Source organism: Meleagris gallopavo, chromosome 8, assembly GCF_905368555.1.
Source record: "Meleagris gallopavo chromosome 8, MGAL_WU_HG_1.1, whole genome shotgun sequence".
Lineage (NCBI taxonomy): Eukaryota > Metazoa > Chordata > Aves > Galliformes > Phasianidae > Meleagris > Meleagris gallopavo.
Genome location: NC_139411.1, coordinates 16,106,302 through 16,123,907, shown reverse-complemented (window position 1 = coordinate 16,123,907; position 17,606 = coordinate 16,106,302). Strand labels below are relative to the sequence as shown.

Here is a 17,606-nt window from a genome sequence, read left to right as displayed (position 1 = left end):
TTTTTCTCAAGTCAAATAAACTGTCAGCTAGTTGTGATTGTTTGTTTCAGAAAAAAGAAAAAATCCCTCTAATGTTCTGTAGACAGCCACAAGTAACTTTTGGAAATCAGTGCTCTATTTGATTTGTTAACTACTGTCTGTTAACGGACTGGAACTTAGGACGTTCCTGGTTACCAGTACCAATATTAATTCTTACACCAATTTTTAGACTTTCTCCTGTAGTTTCTTTACCAAAGCACACAGTAGAACCTTAGTAGCAAATGTTTACATGCTACTAGGTATTAATGACTTTATGGAATCCTGTCTTGAAGGTCTTTGACACTGTAATTCACTGCAAAACTGGGTATTTTTGCCTGAGAAGTGACCAGGTTGGTAAAAAAAAAAATGTGATACATTCCACATCTGGAGGGATCCAATTTTCAGTGAAGTGGACAGGTTATTTATGAGCCTTTCTCTGTTGTAGGTGGTAGCATGGATGCACCAGATTCTGGGGAAGGAGTTTCCCAGCAGTACGGTGAAGATCTATATTACTCAGTGGAAAAAGATACTTTTCCCCAGGAAATGGCTAGCAGACCTCCAGTTCCTGTTCCAAGACCAGAATCCAGCTCTCCACAGCCAGACAATGAGCTGTACATCTCCAAAGGTGAGTTGGGTACCAGGATCTTTACCAGTCATCTTTAGAATGGTATTGACATAGGCTGCAGTTACCAAATATGCACCAAGGAAATCTACTCGATGTTTCTGTGACCCTTTGATTATTTGTCTCTCAACCATAGGAACTGGATTACCTTTGGGATCTTGTTTCTGTTTTTCATTTTCTGCCTACTCTGAAAATGTGGAGTTGTTGTATCCTGAGGTCTTGGCCTGAGATTGTTCTTAATGAAAACATTAGGATGACAGATTGCCCCTAGCTGGTATAAACAAATCCAACTAAATAAGAAAGATTTTGGTATTGTGAGGATATGATCAAGCTAATAAATTGAGAACTTGCTGCTCTGTAATGGTATAATTGGTTCAATGGCATTTACATAAGACAGTACCTCATTCTGAGGTAATTCCAAATTGAAACTAAGGAAAACTGTTCCTCTTAGTTAACAGGCCCTTTGTGAAAATTGTCATATTCCACAAACACACTACAAGAACTCTAATTGAGTGTGGGAAAGTAATTTCAGTGACTCCTCCTTCTCACCATTACGTTAGTGTAGGAAGGTATTTCCAGAGTTCTCTTAGAGGTGACTGGGCTGAATTCTTTGAAGATGACAAAAGTGGAGTTTTATTGTACAGCTCATTATTCTGTTTTCTTTAGTGGTCTCATTAGGGTTCAGTAGGAGCTTAACAGAAGCTGTAATGCAATGCAGAATTGAGAATGCTTACCCTATTCATCCTGATACTTGTCTTCCTGACTTGTGCTAAGTGTCTAAAGATTGTTTGTTTTTCAGTTTTTGCACAGAAAGCTCAAAGACCTGAGAATATCTATGTCCCTAGAGGAAAGGTGAGGAAAGGTAAGTCAGAAGTTCATCCTGAATATCTTTCAAGTAATCCAAAAGCAAATCTGCTGAGGTAGTGTTGTTCAAGTGAGATGTATATGTGACAGAACAGACTGTCTTATAAGACTAGGGATAACAGTCCTAAATGAATGACTTGACCTTATATTACACTGCAAACTTTAAATCTGCAGAGTGTGAGGAGTACTGTTTTATCTTGTACAGTACATACCTCCTGTCTCAGCGTTTATCCTCAGATGGGATTTTAATATTCAAAGTCCTTTTTTGTTTTGACCCATATTGCTTCATGGAGCTGATACTCTACTCCTGGTCTTGTGGATATAGTCACTGCCTGCTGATTGTTACTTCCTGGGATTTAACTTGCAGTGCACTGCCTCCCATTGATCTCTATGCTCCAAAATTATGCCCTTGCTCTTTAACTTCTAATCCAGTTCATTATCAAAGTGCTAGGAACCATCTTTGATCTTTTATCTCCTGTGTTAGGTACTCCTTTTTTAATGTTGTAAATGAGATTAAAATAGCCAGCATCAGTAGGATGAGCTTTCAGCTGCTGGAGTTACATTGCACAGATTAGGAAGTCTAGCTTTGTGATTGCAAAGCTGAAACACTGTTTTATGGTTTTACTGAGGGGAGAGAGATACTTTTGAGATGAGGAAACAGAGTACTTTAAGGAGGGCCTTTTGTGCTGTTCACTTGAATTTATTTTATTTTAAGCACAGAGATTATGACATGTTTATGCACAGTACTACCTCCCAGGCTTTTAGCCTTGATAAGTGGTATCAGGACAGCATAAAGACAAAATACTCTTCTGGTTAGCAAAACATTCAGCCTGTAAGAGGGCATCAAGGCTGCTTGAATTGCTTTGTATTCAACAAGGAGGGCAGATAATACAAGCTCAGTGATATTTTATTCTCTTTTTCAGAAACGATGGTCAGGCCTGTTAGAGACCTGTCTCAATCAAGTATATATGATCCATTTGCTGGAATGAAAACCCCAGGTCAACGGCAGCTGATCACATTACAAGAACAAGTGAAAATGGGAATACTCAACGTTGATGAAGCTGTAATTCACTTTAAGGAGTGGCAACTGAACCAGAAGAAGAGATCAGAATCATTCCGTTTCCAGCAGGTACTGGTTTATTCCACTGTTTAAGAAACACTATGATCTCTCTAAGCATATATCCTAAGCATTTCAGTGTAGGTACACTCCTTTCCAGGTTGGAGCAGGAAGACTCCTCACAGTCCCCCCACTAGCAGGATTTTCTTCTGACTTTGAGGGGCTGTTTCCATGAAGCAGCAAGCAGATAGCTGTTTTGTAGTTCTGTTTGTCTTGCAGTAATAGTTTTAGTCTTTTTAAGATGGAGGACGCTAGGAATCAGGCACAATCCAGATAACTAAATTACCTTTCTTTCCACCTAGCACCTACTTGCTGGCAGGGACTTTGGTGAATGAACATTCAGGTTGTCAGTTGCCATCCGTTTCAGATCAATGGAGACTCTGTCCCAGATGGTGTGTTGCCATTAAACTCCTGTCCTGTAAATGGACTGATGCTTCCTCAGGTCATTTGAAAAGCTTTGTCTGATGGCTTTCATTCCTGCAGCATCCAGAACTGCCTGTTCTGACGTATTTGTAGCTGGGCAAAGTCTAGTGAAAGTGCTGTGGTTGAGTTGAATGAGGAAATCATTCAACCACTGGCAGCAGTAATGCAATGACTGGTGGAACTGGAAGTTACATTTTCAGGTTTCTGTTATCTTGTTAGTGTGGAGTTCCCTCTTTGAAAGCATTCCCTGCTTCTTTTGGAGCCTTGTGGAACCTTGTGTTCCTTCTGCTTCTCTGCCTGTTTGGGGATTTTCTCACTTTCACATACGTATTTATTTCTCTGCTGTAAAAGCTGTCTTACAGAAAGGAAAGGAATGGGGAGGTAGTAAGTGGTATGTAAATAAACTTTGTTCCCAGTTATATTTACAGGTGAGCCCTCTTGCTTTATTGGGGGACATCTCAGTTCTCTCAACTGTCTGTCATTCTCTGATGTGTGGAAATCTGTCCCCGCAGTCAGAATTATCTTTTTGTTAGTACAGAAAGGGCTGTGTAGTTACTTGAACCTGTGTCCTGTTTTTGTGCTAGTGTAACAGTGGAGACAGAAAATACAGGGGTGTTCTAAACCTAGTGTGCTTCTTATCTGCAACTTTATCTGATCTGTGAACTTGACCTGAAAGTATACAACATCTGAAAAAAAGAACTTGGTTCTAAAAGGCACACAGGGATTTCTGAAGAGAATAGATTAAAACTTGTTGACGTGGTTTGGACTTCATCCAGGTTTAGCAAGCTTTGCTTCGGATTGGTTGTAAAGTTAGCTTAAGTATGTTATTTCATTGTCAGAAAACTGTTCATCCTCCTTTGTCCGAAGCCCTGAAAATAATATTTTGTGATCTTTTAGGAAAATCTGAAACGGCTACGAGACAGCATAACCAGGAGGCAAATGGAGAAGCAAAAATCAGGGAAAAGTGCAGGTAATAGTCTCTGATTCTGAAATTCTCTGGTAGTGAAGCAGCTAAAAATACTAACAGATTCTTGAGGCAGAAATGTCTCCATTTTGTAATTATGTGATATATTGATACTCACATCTGTATGCCTGTTGGCTAAAAAAAGATGAAGCTGCTTTACTCCTCAGTTTCCCAGGCTGAGAAAAGGATGTCCACATCTGTGGAGTGAATCCTGATTCATACACGTACAATTACGATCATCTTTATGTGACTGTTTAACTTTGTTTTGGGATGTGAAGCTATTTCAGAGGTTAGACTCAGTAGATCATTCTGAACTCTTCGCTCTCATTTTGCCCTCCAGATCTGGAAATCACAGTACCCATTCGACGTTCTCATAATACTTTGGGGAAACCAGAATGTGGCATATATGAGTATACCCCAAGGAAAAACGTATTTCCACCAAAAAAGGAGCTAAAGAGAGGAGACTGGAAAACAGAAAGCACATCCAGCACAACAAGTAAGCAAACCCTGAGTGTCACCCCCTCTCTGCAGGAAGGCTGGGCAGAAAATATTTCCCTAGCATGAGTCTGGAAGCCAGCTCATGAGTCAGGACTTCTGTTGCTGAATCCTAGTGCTGACATTGGCATCCTGAAGTATGCATGCCAACTGATTTCAAAGCAGTAAAAGCAACTCCAGGTTCATCAAGGGATTTGGGTACGCATGTTGTGCATGAATATCTGCAAGAGGAAAACCTGAAAGCTGAGCAAAAGGTTTCCCTTGAGCCTTCTGAAGAAAGAAATAGTCTCCAAAATCAGTTCTTAAAAGTAGGTGACAGCTGCTTTCATAGGGAAAAAAAAAAAAAAATTATGGTCCCTTGCTGTTACTCCCAGCAGGAAATGTGCTGTGCTGTTCTGTTCTGAGGGATGTAGCCATATTGCAGGCTGGGAACAGATCTCTACTTGTAATTTCCTCAAATGTTATAGATAAAGGGCAGTATTTCTCACTGATTTCTCTGATACTCAAGCTTCTGAGTGATTTGGACGCTCTGGACGTATTTATTATATTTGCGTTTTATGAAATTTAACCATGCAAATGAAATTCCTGCATTCTCACAGATTCCGCAGACTGAGCACAGAAAGTTCATTCAGTTATTCCAGAAATTAATGTGGTGATACCCTTAGCCATGTACCTGTATGCAGTTATGGACACGGAGACTGATAATTTAAATACACATAAAAGTTGAGTGCGTAATAGTTGTGAAAATATTTACCTGACTTGCAGTCTGATATTGGCCATAATCTAACTGAAAGGGTCCAGTGCCAAGTATTTAACCAGAAGCCTGGACCTTGGCGGTGGAGAAATCTGCCAGAAAGTTAGATCTGAAGGTTTGGCCCAGTGATCAGTGTTGTAGGAAATGCAATCATTTCAATCTTAAATGTGTGAAAAATAACAGTGGAAACGACTTTATCTAAGCAAGTATTAAATCATATATGCAAGAGGTACAGATAAGGTTATGAGGAATAGTGAGTCAGTGGTTTGCAGTAAAATCACAAGGATCTAATAAACCATTTTTCTCTTGCTTACTAACCCTAGGTAGTGCAAGCAACCGCTCCAGCACTCGGAGCATATTGAGTGTCAGCAGTGGGATGGAAGGGGACAGTGAGGTAAGCTATCGGCTCCATGCACTCACTGGTCTTTAAATACATGGTTTTATTTTTATATAGGAAAAAAAAAAAAAAATTTTAGGGATAGCAGTGTATTTTCATAAATATCAAAATGTAGCTGCTTCTCTCGGGAAGCTAATAAAAACCAAATTCTGCTGGTCTGCAGCCTGTTGTGCAACTCCTTCCCTGCTACTTCTGTCCTCCCTCTGATTAGATGCTTCTGAACCACACTTCATGCCATTGGTACCAACCATTTTGATGTTCTGCTACTAAAAGTGACTGAAAATCTGTATCCGGGTCTAGTTTGTAATCTTATTTCACAGAATTCATTACAGTTCATACATTGCTGATAGTACATCTGTCTTTGTTTTCAATTGTTTGATCCTATATCTGCATACACTAACTGGTCCAGTCCTGAAGCTATATGCCAACTTGGACACTGAGGAAAATGTGTGCTTTAGAGGCAGATTGTTTCAGAAGCGCCTGCATCTTGAGATTTTGTTGTTGGTTTCTTTTCGATAGGACAATGAAGTCTCAGAAGCAAGCAGAAGCCGCAGCCCTATCCACAGCCACGCAGAGAGGCTGCCTCTCCCCCTGCCTGAAAGGCCTCCCAGAGTGCCCCCTCGAGGTGCAAGCAGGTAATAAAGCTAACGGGGAGCTCAAACATGAGCTTTCAGTGAGTCAGTACAGAAAATGTGAACGTCTTTTTAACAAAGTCTGCCAAACTGCTATGTGTAAACAAGCACTACTAAGTAACTGTAAGATCGATTCTTCCTTTTTGTCTGCAATACTTGATGGAATGAGTTTCCTGTTGGTAACCTGCCTATTGCAGTGCTGTCACTGCGGTTCTCACACATCCAAAGGTGAACAGTGCTACAGATGCACACAGAGCTTGCCACAGTGAGACAGACCTATCTCAACTAGCATCCTGTGCCTGGCAAAGCTGGGATACCTGATTCTCCTGAGTAGATCTTCTCAGAACAAACTAAATGCAAAGCAGGGGGAGTTCCCTTTTAGCATTCCTTTGGAAGTTATTTTCTCTTTATAAATTTAGATCTGGACTACTGATGCAGTACCCCACAACATCCTTTTCTACAAATTAGAAAGACATGGATTTGATGAGGGGGGTTGCTCAATGGGTGAGAACTTGGCTGCAGGATCAAATCCAAAGAGTGGTGGTCAATGGCTTCAGGTCTGAATGGATATCGGTGATGAGTGGTGTCCTCACGGGTCAGTGCTGGGATTGATACTCTTTAATATCTTCATCAGTTACACTGACGGTGGGGTTGAGTGAACTCTCAGCGAGAATGACAGCAAGCTGTGGGATGCAGTGGGCACACCAGGCAGATGGGATACCATCCAGAGGGACTTGGACAGACTTGAGTAGTGGGCCCAGGACAACCTCAGGAGGTCCTATAAATCCAAGCACAATGTCTTGCACCTGAATCATGGAAACCTCCACTACCAATACAAGCTGGGGGATGAAATGACAGAGCACAACCCTGCTGAAAAGGATCTGAGTGTGCTGGGGGGTAGTAAGCTGGATGTGAGCCAGCAGTGTGCCCTTGCAGCCCTGAAAGCCAACTGTATCCTGGGCTGCATAAAAAGAAGCATGGCCAGCAGGGCAAGGGAGGTGATCCTGCCTCTTTGCTCTGCGCTGGTGAGGCCTCATGTCCTGTACTGTGTCCAGATGTGGAGTCCTCAGTGTAGGGGAGATGCGGACCTGTTGGAGCATCTCTAAAGGAGGGCCACAACAATGATCCAAGGAATGGAATACCTCTTTTATAAAGACAGGCTGAGAGAGCTGGGGCTGTTCAGCCTGGAGAAGAGAAGGCTTCGGGGAGACCTGAGAGTGGCCTTTCAGTATCTAAAGGGGGAGCTACAGGAAAGAGGGGGGGGCAGGCTCTTTAGCAGGGTGTGTTCTGGTAGGACAAGGGGAAATTTCAAGTTCAAAGAAGGTAGATTTAGTTGAGTGTAAGGAAAAAGTCTTTTACAGTTACAGCGGTGAGGCAGTGGAACAGGTTACTCAGAGATGTGGCAGGTGCCCCATCCCTGGAAGCTTTCAAAGCCGGGCTGCCCAGGCTGTGAGCAACCTGCCCCTTCATTGCAGGGGAGTTGGACTAGCTGACCTTTTAAAGTTTCCTTCCATCTCTGAGGATTCTATGATCTCTCCATGATATTTACATGTATGATTTGCCTCAAAGTAAGAACAGAGCTCATTTGATATAAGGTGTTGGGAAAGGGATGGCAATGCTGCATTGATTGGACTAGACCACCACAAACTTAAGTAACTTGAAGACGCTCCTTTCGTCCAACCACTGCAAGTCTATGAAGTCAGGAACCAGAGGATTATATGAATAGATGTTAATAATAAAATGCTCCAACTGCTAAAATAATTATTACTGATGTGTGGAAATAGTAAGTTTTGTGTTTTGTCCTGCTTCGGGCAAGAATATAGCTGGAATTCATCTGTAATTAATTTAAAACAAAAAATTAAAATTTGACACCTTTGCTCTTTTCTTAATTCTCTTCAACTAATCTTCAGAAAAGAAGCTACTATATTATCAAACTTTATTCCAAACAAGCATTGCACCATCTCCTCCCAGTAATGGTAGAATCACTGCAGCTGGAGAAGCAGCAGGAAAAAAAAAGAAACAGGAATGTGACTCTAGTTCTTTGGCATCAGCTCTGTTGCTGGATCACTGAAAGCCTTTTTTTCCTTTTGCGTGATTACTGCTCATACTGTGTAATTAGGTACAGTGTTATTACATGTAATTTGTTGCAAAACCCTATTTTGTTATTTTTAATGCATTTATGTTCTGTTTTTTAATAGGCCTGTAAACTGTGAAGGCTTTTATCCTCCACCTGTGCCCCCAAGAGGTCGCTGAATCTCTCAACGTCTGTGGAATATGAGATTTTTCTATATATTTGTGTGTGTATGTACAGATATTTTTGGGTTGTCTTAAATTATTTATAAGTGGGATACAAATGTTTTTGTATCTTTCTTCCTCCCTAAAGCTCTGATACCTCTGCCTATGGTTTTCACTGAGATTTTTTGTTTTTGTTTGGAAGAATTCTGGTGCTTTAAGACTTTGAGGGAAAAATCATGCTTAAAAAGGAGAATGCTGATATGTCTTGGCAGCCCTGCACCAACATGGAGTTTCCCCTTGATGAAGAAAGAACACATCTTCTTAAAAATTAAATCCTGATAAACATTGTCAACAAAACTTTCAGTACAATGTACAAGGGCTTCACTGGAAAACTTACTTAGGAAAAAAAAAACAAAACCCCAAAATTAAATACTTTGTTTGAAGAATTCTCATTGCAGAAGGATCAGGTGCTGTGTACTTCTGTTCAGTGTAACATTTTCTGTGCAGATACTGAAATTCCAGAAAGTATGGAATCTCTGTCTAGTAATTATTAAACCACAGGAGGATGAAAAGTTAACTTTTTACAAATGCATTTTGCTTATAATTTTGAAAATGCCTTTCCCCTTCCCTCCCTGGAGAGGATTGACATTAATGAGATGTGGGTTTGCTGTGTTTGCCATGAAAGCTCCCAAGGCAGCTGGCAAGGGATTTGCTGTGTCAAAACAGCTGTACATAAGCCCTTGTGGGACTTGTCACTTGAAATCACACAGCTGACCTCTTAAATTAGGGGAAGAAAATGGTAGCACTGCTTTGTTCTTATCCCTGTGTGTTCACCGTAGCAGCATGAAAACCTTCCACTTCATGCTCTGGAATAATACAGCAACTCTGCAATTCGAGAGGCACACACCTCACAACTACCAGCTGCACAGTTGGCTGCTGCAGTGGAAGCAGGCATCCTGCCTGGGGCTTGCCTGTGCTTGCTCTGCTCTGGCTTTCTAGCAATGTGAATCACCAACAGCTGTGTCCAGTTCTCTTTTCTGCCCCAGCGCTTGCAAATGTAAGGACAGCTTCATGGTTGGGCTGTGTATGCCAAATGTAGGAAGTACATAAAAACAGAAGTTTATTTTGATTCTTCATCTCAGGGGGGTTGGGATGATTAAAATAAGGTGGTGGTGGTTTTTTTTTTTTTGTTTTTTTTTTTTCCAGACCTTGCAATCTTCTGTGTGCATATTCTGGCTCTTGGGGAACAATGAGTATGGGGCTCTGGTTGTCCATGAGTGACACAGATGGGAATTCTACAGGACAGCATTCAAGGCAGAGCATTAAGCAGCGCTGCCTGCTTAGTTTTCAAATCATTCCCTCTCTTCCAGCCCTGAATGAGATATAGGACATGTGATGCTACCATCAGGGCATGTAAGCTTTCCTTGCTCCATAGCAGAATAGGTGTTAGGATTGTACCCTGTTCTCTTGCAGCATGGTGAAGTTAGTACAGGGAGCTGCAAGCTTCTGCAGGTCTTGTGGGCATAGGCATAAGCTAAATGTCATCTGCATGTTAAAATCTGTAGGGTATGATGCCCTTACTCTTCCTACAAAAGGGCTGCAGACTGTGTACTGCAGGTCAGTAGATGAAGTGTGAAGAGTTTATGTATTTGTTGTTCAGGGTATCTCTGTGAGGTGAGAGCTGCCTTCCTGTGCCCTTCTTGAAACGGAATAAAATTCCTAGTGTTAATTTGGTCAAATTGGAAGCAGGGAAAGAAGTTTTGGGGCTGAAATAAGGAGAATGGTACTGTGGGATCAGTGAAGGAACTCGAAAGTGATTTTTTTGCTGATATATGTGCTTTTGTTTGCACACAGCTCCCTGATTTTGTTCAGCTGTTTCCCATTTCCATAGTGGTGATTGTAGCTGTGCACCGGGGCATGGAGATGTGATGTGATGCCATGAGGTAGAGATGTAGCACATGGGGAAATGGGGAAGAGCGGACTATGGGTGCTGTGCAGAACACTTCCTTTCAAAGGTGTTGGACTGAAGCAGCCTGGGGCTCTCTCTTCCCCTGCCTAATTTTTAAGTCCTCATTCCCTGCATGTAATAGCCAAATATGTCTTCTCTGAGAAGGATATATCTGAACTGTATCTGAACATTTGGCTTTGCACAATCCTGAATATGTCTGGAAGTTGGATTGTCATTGCAGCAAGACAGTTTACAGCTGAAGAGCTGGAGTGTAGTCCATAAGCAGCCTTGTGGTTGCTCTCCTGTTTGCAGCTTAAATCTTAGTGTGACCTGACCATCATACAAAAACAAAGACTTTCAGATGAGCAGAGATGCATCTTCTGAATGGCCAAAATGTGTTCCAGATTGGTTTGATTTAATTGCTTAAAGCTTCTTGCAGCTCAGTGTATGGAGTCCTCATCTGTAGACTTGGGTTGTGCTGGGTGAGCCATGGTGTGTATTGTTACCACCTGAAAAATACACTGAAATTAAAGCTTGGAGAAGCATTTGGATATGACCAAATCGTTGATTAAGCACAAATATGATTGGGGAGGAGCGTGAGAAGAAAGCATGTTTCCGTATAAAAGGACTGAGCAAATAATAAAATTGCTGGTAACAAGTCAACGGCTCTTCCACGGGCAGGGGCACCGAGCCATCTCCCAAACTCGGGTGGCATCTGGCTGGCCCGGCAGAATGTTTGCTCTTTGTAATGTGCCTCATGCTGTTCTCTGCAGCAGATGGCTCTGCCTGAGAGATGCGAGCACTGAATAAGCCAGAGACATTGAGGCACTCTCTGTCTCCCAGAGGTATTCAGCTCTGCTTTGGACCGAGGTGCAATGACTGAGAAGAAGCATACTGTGCTAGCTAGTTGTTCAAGTTTTCCTTTTTTAAAGAAATTATAAGCAAAGGTTCTGAATGGGTTTTGACAAATATTTCTTTCTAAAAGGAACTTGCTGTTACTGTCATAGACAGGAGATTGGGAAATATGGTATCATGAATGTAGAAGACCACAGAGGGAGAAGCTCTGACGATAGCAATGGAGAGTAGTGGAAATGAGGGAGGTCTTAGTTTGGAACTATGCCTACAAAGCAGGGGTGGCAAGCAACAGCACTGAGCCCTCGTGTTCAGCTCATCTCTTACTATCTATTTGTTGGCTCGTGCCATACTTGAGATGGCACGGTTTCATTTTTGAAATACAATGAGTAGCCTCTAAAACTTGGTTGTATTTGGTTTAGCAATTGTCTGGTCAGCAAACACCTAATGCTGGCAGCTCCTCAGCTTTGTATGTTCATTCTCTGGACTTGTTAGTAGAGGTACTCGGAAGCACTTAGTTGCTGCTTTCGTCTAGGGAAAATTGAGCTGTTTGTCACACGGGGGCAGTTCGGCCTGCTCTGCCAGCCCGTGCTCTGTGTAAGGACGTAAACTTTTGCACTCTGGAATGGCGCTGAGAGTTTGCGGTGCTTGCACGGGCATCGCGGCAGAGCAGACCGAGTGCGAGAGAACCTGCACGCTGCTCTGCGGCCGAGTTCTGTGGCACGCGGTCCTCCGTTCATTCGAACCGATGGATCGCAATCCTGAGAGTTCATCGATTACAACGTAGTTCTGTCGGTTAAAATACGGTACTGCTCCACCGAGCTCCCCCTAACGCTGCCGTGCGTCACAGACCTGGGCCGTGCCCCGGTCAGCGCCCCTCAGCCCCTCGCTGCGCCCCGCCCCTCCGGGAGGAAGCGCTGAGAGCGGCTCCGCGCGGCGCTCCGCGGCCCCTGCCGGCCGCCGTAGGCAGCCCGCTTCCGGCGTGAGGGCGGATGACGTGGCCGGGCGGACCGGAAGTGGCGTCGCAGGTCGGCGTTGGTGGCGGGGCGCGGGCCGGCTCCGCGGCGGGGCCTGCTGCGTGCGCGGGGACGCGGAGGCCCGAGATGGCGGTGCCCGGGCTATTGCTGCTCCGCGCGGCCGCCGCGCTGCTGCTCCTCTGCCTGCCGCCGCGCGGCCGCGCCGACGAGCACGTGCACACGGTGAGGCGGGCCCGGGGTGAGGTGCGGCCTGTCCGTGCCGCCGAGGGGCGTCGGTACCCGGGGCGGGCGGGAGGCGGCGGATCGCGGCCTGCGGGGAGAAGGCGGGGGACCGCGCCGGCCGCGCCGCTCGGGCTGCCGTCGTTGCCGTGCGGAACCGGGAGCGGTACCGGGAGCCGCGCTGTAGCTGTGCGGGCCGCGCGCTCGGGCCGCCCCGGGAGAGCGGGCTCGGGGGCTTCTGCGGGTCTTCCAGTGCCGCCGGCAGCGTGGCAGCCGCGAGAGCTGCCGCCCTGTCCCGGAGCCGGAGCTCGGTAGGCGCGCCGCCGTGTTTGCGTAGCGCCGGGTTCCTCCTCCCGGTAGGGCGCTGAGCTCGGCTCCGGGACGGGCGGCCGCGGCGGGTCTGCGCGGGCAGCGCCGCCGCAGCGGTTCTCTAAAAGCCCTCCGGCATCCCGCGGAAAATAAACAGGTCGCGTCATCGCCTTCCGCTCTGCCGGTGCGGCGTTATCCCCCGCGGCCTCGTCTGCGTCTGGGCAGAAACTGCGCTTGTTGGGGTGTCAGCGTGGCACGGGACGGCGCCGTGCTGAAGCTGCACGTTCTGTCATGGGAGGGCCGTGCTGCCCCGGCTTGGGCTGGGCTGGGTGCCGCCCCTGCCTGCAGCCCGGTCGCTACCGATGTTCGTCCTTGGTGCTGTATGGGGAGTGCGATAAGTATTTTAGTGAGACGGCAGAATGGCACCGATAGCGTGCACGCAGACAGTAGTGTGTGTGTGCATAATTCAGTGCCTTTGTGAGACTTGAGCGTTGTTTAGAATAGCCTTTGTTTTTAAAAAGTGAATGGGTTTTATTGGTGCTGCAGCTAATGACGGGAAAGTGAAGCCAGCACCAAGTACTTCCGGGGGAGCAGATGTGTGTGTCTTAAAGGCTGTTTGCTTTTGGGATTTCCTCCTTGTAGAGTTGGCAGCTCTATGGGGAGAGAAGCACTTCATAAAGCTGGCATTCAGTTTTTACCACTTTTTTTTTAATCATTATTTTTTAAGAGCTCTCTCTTCAAAAGTGAATTCACTTGATGGCTTTAGGTCTCCTGAACAATTGCCTAAGCAATTATTAATGGAAATTACAAAGTCATTTTTTAAGTTCAGTCGACTTTTTAAAATCTAAATTACAGAAGTCTCCGAAATTGTATCTCTGTCCCCTGGGTTGGTATTCTGGTTTGTGTGATGTCCAGTGCAGGCACATCACGTGGCAGGTTAAGAATAGTTGTAATAGATGTAAGAGGACAGTTATCTTTTTTTGGAAGGCTGTTGCCCTGCTCGGATGTTCTGAACCTTTAATATCACACGAGATATATGGGGGTGTAAGCACCAGTAGCAAAAGTGAAACATAGAGAGGATTTTGATTAGTGTGCTGATTTTTGAGATTAAGTTCCTTAAATGCTATGTTTTAGTGAATTTTCAGTGTTGGAAATGATTGCAGTTGGAAGATGGCTTGCCCTGCAATCCCAGTGCTGTGTTACGTTCCAGAGGCTCTGCTTCCTTTTGGGAAGTGGTGGAGAAATAGCAGAGTACTGATTCAGGACTCGGTGGCTTTTCATTGACTTCAAGACCGGGTCCTGCTGGTGCTGGTGCTGTGCCCCGCACTGTCCTTGTTCCCCAGCCCCTGGCTGCTCTGTGTCAGGCTTGCACAGTGCCTGGAAGTACCGCCTTCCACGTTAGCAGGTTAATCTTCTGTTCCTTTATTGCTGCTGTAATACAGAATGTAAACATGGTAAAATGAAGCATGCACTGTGCTGTGTGTGTTTGTGCATGGGGTACAGTTCGTTGGTATGCTTTATCTATGTTGTTTATATTACAACCATAGAACTGAGGAAGCAATTACTACAAGAGTGGTAGTGTTTATGGAGATACTGGATGTGGGTAGCTTTGCTGAATCAATAACATTTACAGAAGGTGTGCTATGTCTTAAGCATGTGTATAGGGCTTTAAAAATTAGGGAAAGGATAACGTAAAGCAGTTACACAATAAAGACTTGGCTGCTTAAAATCAATAGAGAGTGGAGAGGAAATTGGGATTTGACTGCCTTGGTGTTTCAAATGGCATCAGTGTAACTTCAGAGCACAGCAGAAGAATTTATCAGAGACTGATAACTTTTCGACTGATGTTCGTGTTTCAGAGCATGTGATTTACCTGTGGTTTGCCTGTGTTCTGAGATTTGTGCCATGTACTGACCACTGTGTGATGCGGCCTTGCCACGCTGCGACCCTGCAGAGCGAGGCGGTTGCTGGGGGCTGCTGGGCTGCCACTGCCACTTGGCTGCTGTGTCTTCTGTGACTTGACTTGGTGAGGCTGATGTTAAAATAAACCACAAAAAACTTATGAGATGCCTTGAGACTTTTGTCACAGGTGATGGTTCAGGGAGTAGGTAGCATTGAATTGTAATGTTGCTTCAGTGCAGTTATCAGTACTTCATAAGCATGGAAATAAATGACAGATATTGAAAACTAGATGCAAGATAGGCTGTACCTAGTAGCAAAGCTCTTCATTTGTAATGACTGGGAGGAGTGTTTTTGTTGTGCTTACAATCTGATACATTCAAGTCCTAGGATTGTAAAACCTGTTTAAAATAATGCATAGAATTGTGAAAATTGTGTAGAACTGTAAACTGCCAGCTAGAGAAACACTGTAGAATACATTTCCGTGTGCCTAAATACATCTTTGCCTACAGAGCTGTGTGCAGACAAGCAGCCCCGGTCCTTTTTGAAGTTGTTGTGGTTCCATTTTGAAGAGGTGAAGTAGATGTCAGGGAAGCAGGACATGGTGTGCTGGGCAGCCTTGTGCAGCAGGAGCTGGGGTTGTCGAGGGACTACTTGATCCGTGGCTCAGAACGTGTGGCGTTTTGGTGAGCCCTGACATTCAGAGAGAAATGTAAAGACGTTGCTGGAAATCACTCTGTCAGAAGGAGAGCGTAAGGCAGAAATCCATGGTTTAATTGACTGCAGATATGAGTTGCAGTTGCACATTATCATAGAGCCTGATAGAATATCTGTAAGATATGGGGGACTCGAAGCCTGGGATATTACTTGATGGTTGAGTCTGGTTTGCTGCCTGTGTTATTTCCTGTCCTGCTTCTGCAGTTTTGCTGTGCCAATAGCAGATAATATTGTTCCTTTTTCCCCTGAAACAAGTGCTGGTGCTTAAGTGGTGCTTTTTGGGAAACCTCGCTCCAAGCTTCAGCTTGAGAAGAGGAGTAAAATTGCAGGGTGTCTGAAGGAAAGTCTTGTTTTGAAATCATGTTGCTGAATCATCACATAAAGTCTGGTAATTGTAATCCTCTGTACATCCATCATTTTTTGCAAGGTGTTTTTAATGGTTGAAAAATATCAGTAACCTACCGATGTCGTGTCGTTTTCTGCAGCCTTTCATTTACTGGCTTAATCTAGCCTTTGTTGTTCTATGGGGCAAAGTGTTTATTTATAGGGCTGCCACACTAATGTCTACAGTTGTACAAAGGGAATGTTGAATTACATCCCACATTGCAGGTGCCTTTTTGAGTAATGGCAATGAAAGTTTTATGCCCTTTGCCAAAGATGAACTCAGTATTGCCATGCCTGAATTGTTTTAAAACCATGCATATGTATAGAAATTGTCTTCGTTTTAAGCTTGAAGTTGGCACACAGGTGTGAGTTTTCAGCACTTGCATTGTCAGCTAATAGGAGTCAACACTTGGTGATGCAAACTGTGCTGGCTTCCTGCCACTTCCATGTTCTGCTGTGCACTCAAGCGTCAGTGTACTGCCTTGTTGGGGTGTGGGTAGGTTTAGGGTGGTTCTGTCTCACAGCCATCGTGTGGGGCCCTGGGATGGATGTCCCCAACTATGATGGGTGTTACAGCTGCTTGAGGCACTGGTTGGTCCTCCAGCACTGTGGTGTCAGTTACAGGGGAGGTTTCTGAAGATGTACCTCCCATAAGTCAAATTGTACCGGTGTACAGTAGGGAGGTAGGCAGCTTGTGTTGATGCTGTGACTTGTTTTTTGTCTGCCACTGTGCTGTTACACAGTCAAAATGGATCATTTTATGCTGAATTTGTTTACTGAAATTACCGAACTAGTATTAAGCTTAGTGCAGAAAAGGCTACGCTTACAGAATGAATGCTGTGTTTTTCGTAAGTTACAGGAAACAAAACATACTTAAAACTCCTTCATAGTCGTACCAGCAGAGCTTGCTGATGTATAGCAGAGTGGAGGTTGCAGCATTTTATTTGTTGACCTTTTTTGACGTGGTGGCATCTGCTCAGTTGCCTTGTCAGTAGCTGTGTGCTTAGCAGGGCGCTGGCTCTCCCAGTTCACCTCAAGCAGCCTTTCTGCTGTTCAGTGCTGTGTGGACAATTCAGAAAAGAGAACGAAGAACAAAAAGGAGGTTTTGAAAGAGCTGAAATTCTAAAACACTTTAATACATCAAAATAAGTCTTTCACATTAGGAAGATGTTGTAGTTTGTTTTCACAAAGGATAATGTTGCACTGATGCATAAATGTAACTGTAGATATTAAATTCTAATCATTCAAATTATCTGGAATCTACTTTGCAGATGGTAAATTTTGCTTCAAATTATTTTACCATTTGACATGTTATTTCATTATTTGTAAGCCTCAGTGGTTTAGATACAGCTGTAACAGAAATCTTTGCTACAGGATTTTTAGAAAAAAGACGATGATGAGTCAAGCAGTGACTCAAAAATCTTAGTGCACATGTAATGGGAGCGTGACATTTCCACTTAGATCTTGTAAGAAGACAGAATTTAACTTGGACTCTTGACATGGATATTCTTGTATGTTGCAGTGGGCCTCTTTTGTTTGTTCTGTGCCTCTACTGATAGAGAGCTCTTGGTACGGCAAGGGCTGTGCTGAAAATAATGCCTCCTGTTCTACTGTGCTGACCCAGAACGTGAGAGGCAATGTTGAGGACATGGCAGTAGAGACTGAAATTTCTCACCGACGTTCTGTTACATTTTGTTGCTGTGTGACAGATGGCAGCAGAAGGGCAGTTTGACAGAATGGCATCTGACATGGAATTGAGTATCAAGCAAAGGTGTGTCAT

The 17,606-nt window shown here is 44.3% G+C and overlaps 2 protein-coding genes across 3 annotated transcripts in view; both read left to right on the top strand.

Moving 5' to 3' along the window:
• PIK3AP1 (phosphoinositide-3-kinase adaptor protein 1) overlaps positions 1 to 9,098 on the top strand; it is a 39,863-nt gene extending 30,765 nt beyond the window's left edge. For both annotated transcript variants that reach the window (XM_085229855.1, XM_010714422.4), the window contains 8 exons: positions 464 to 643; positions 1,440 to 1,502; positions 2,428 to 2,633; positions 3,942 to 4,014; positions 4,349 to 4,504; positions 5,581 to 5,651; positions 6,174 to 6,289; positions 8,485 to 9,098. In XM_085229855.1, the coding sequence (XP_085085981.1) occupies positions 464 to 643; positions 1,440 to 1,502; positions 2,428 to 2,633; positions 3,942 to 4,014; positions 4,349 to 4,504; positions 5,581 to 5,651; positions 6,174 to 6,289; positions 8,485 to 8,539 (920 nt within the window). In that variant the 3' untranslated portion in view covers positions 8,540 to 9,098. The remainder of the gene's footprint in view (positions 1 to 463; positions 644 to 1,439; positions 1,503 to 2,427; positions 2,634 to 3,941; positions 4,015 to 4,348; positions 4,505 to 5,580; positions 5,652 to 6,173; positions 6,290 to 8,484) is intronic.
• A 3,200-nt stretch (positions 9,099 to 12,298) lies between these two features.
• Positions 12,299 to 17,606, top strand: part of TM9SF3 (transmembrane 9 superfamily member 3) — a 43,443-nt gene continuing 38,135 nt past the window's right edge. Inside the window, exon 1 of the mRNA XM_085229857.1 lies at positions 12,299 to 12,520. Coding sequence (XP_085085983.1) covers positions 12,314 to 12,520 — 207 coding nt within the window. The 5' untranslated portion in view covers positions 12,299 to 12,313. The remainder of the gene's footprint in view (positions 12,521 to 17,606) is intronic.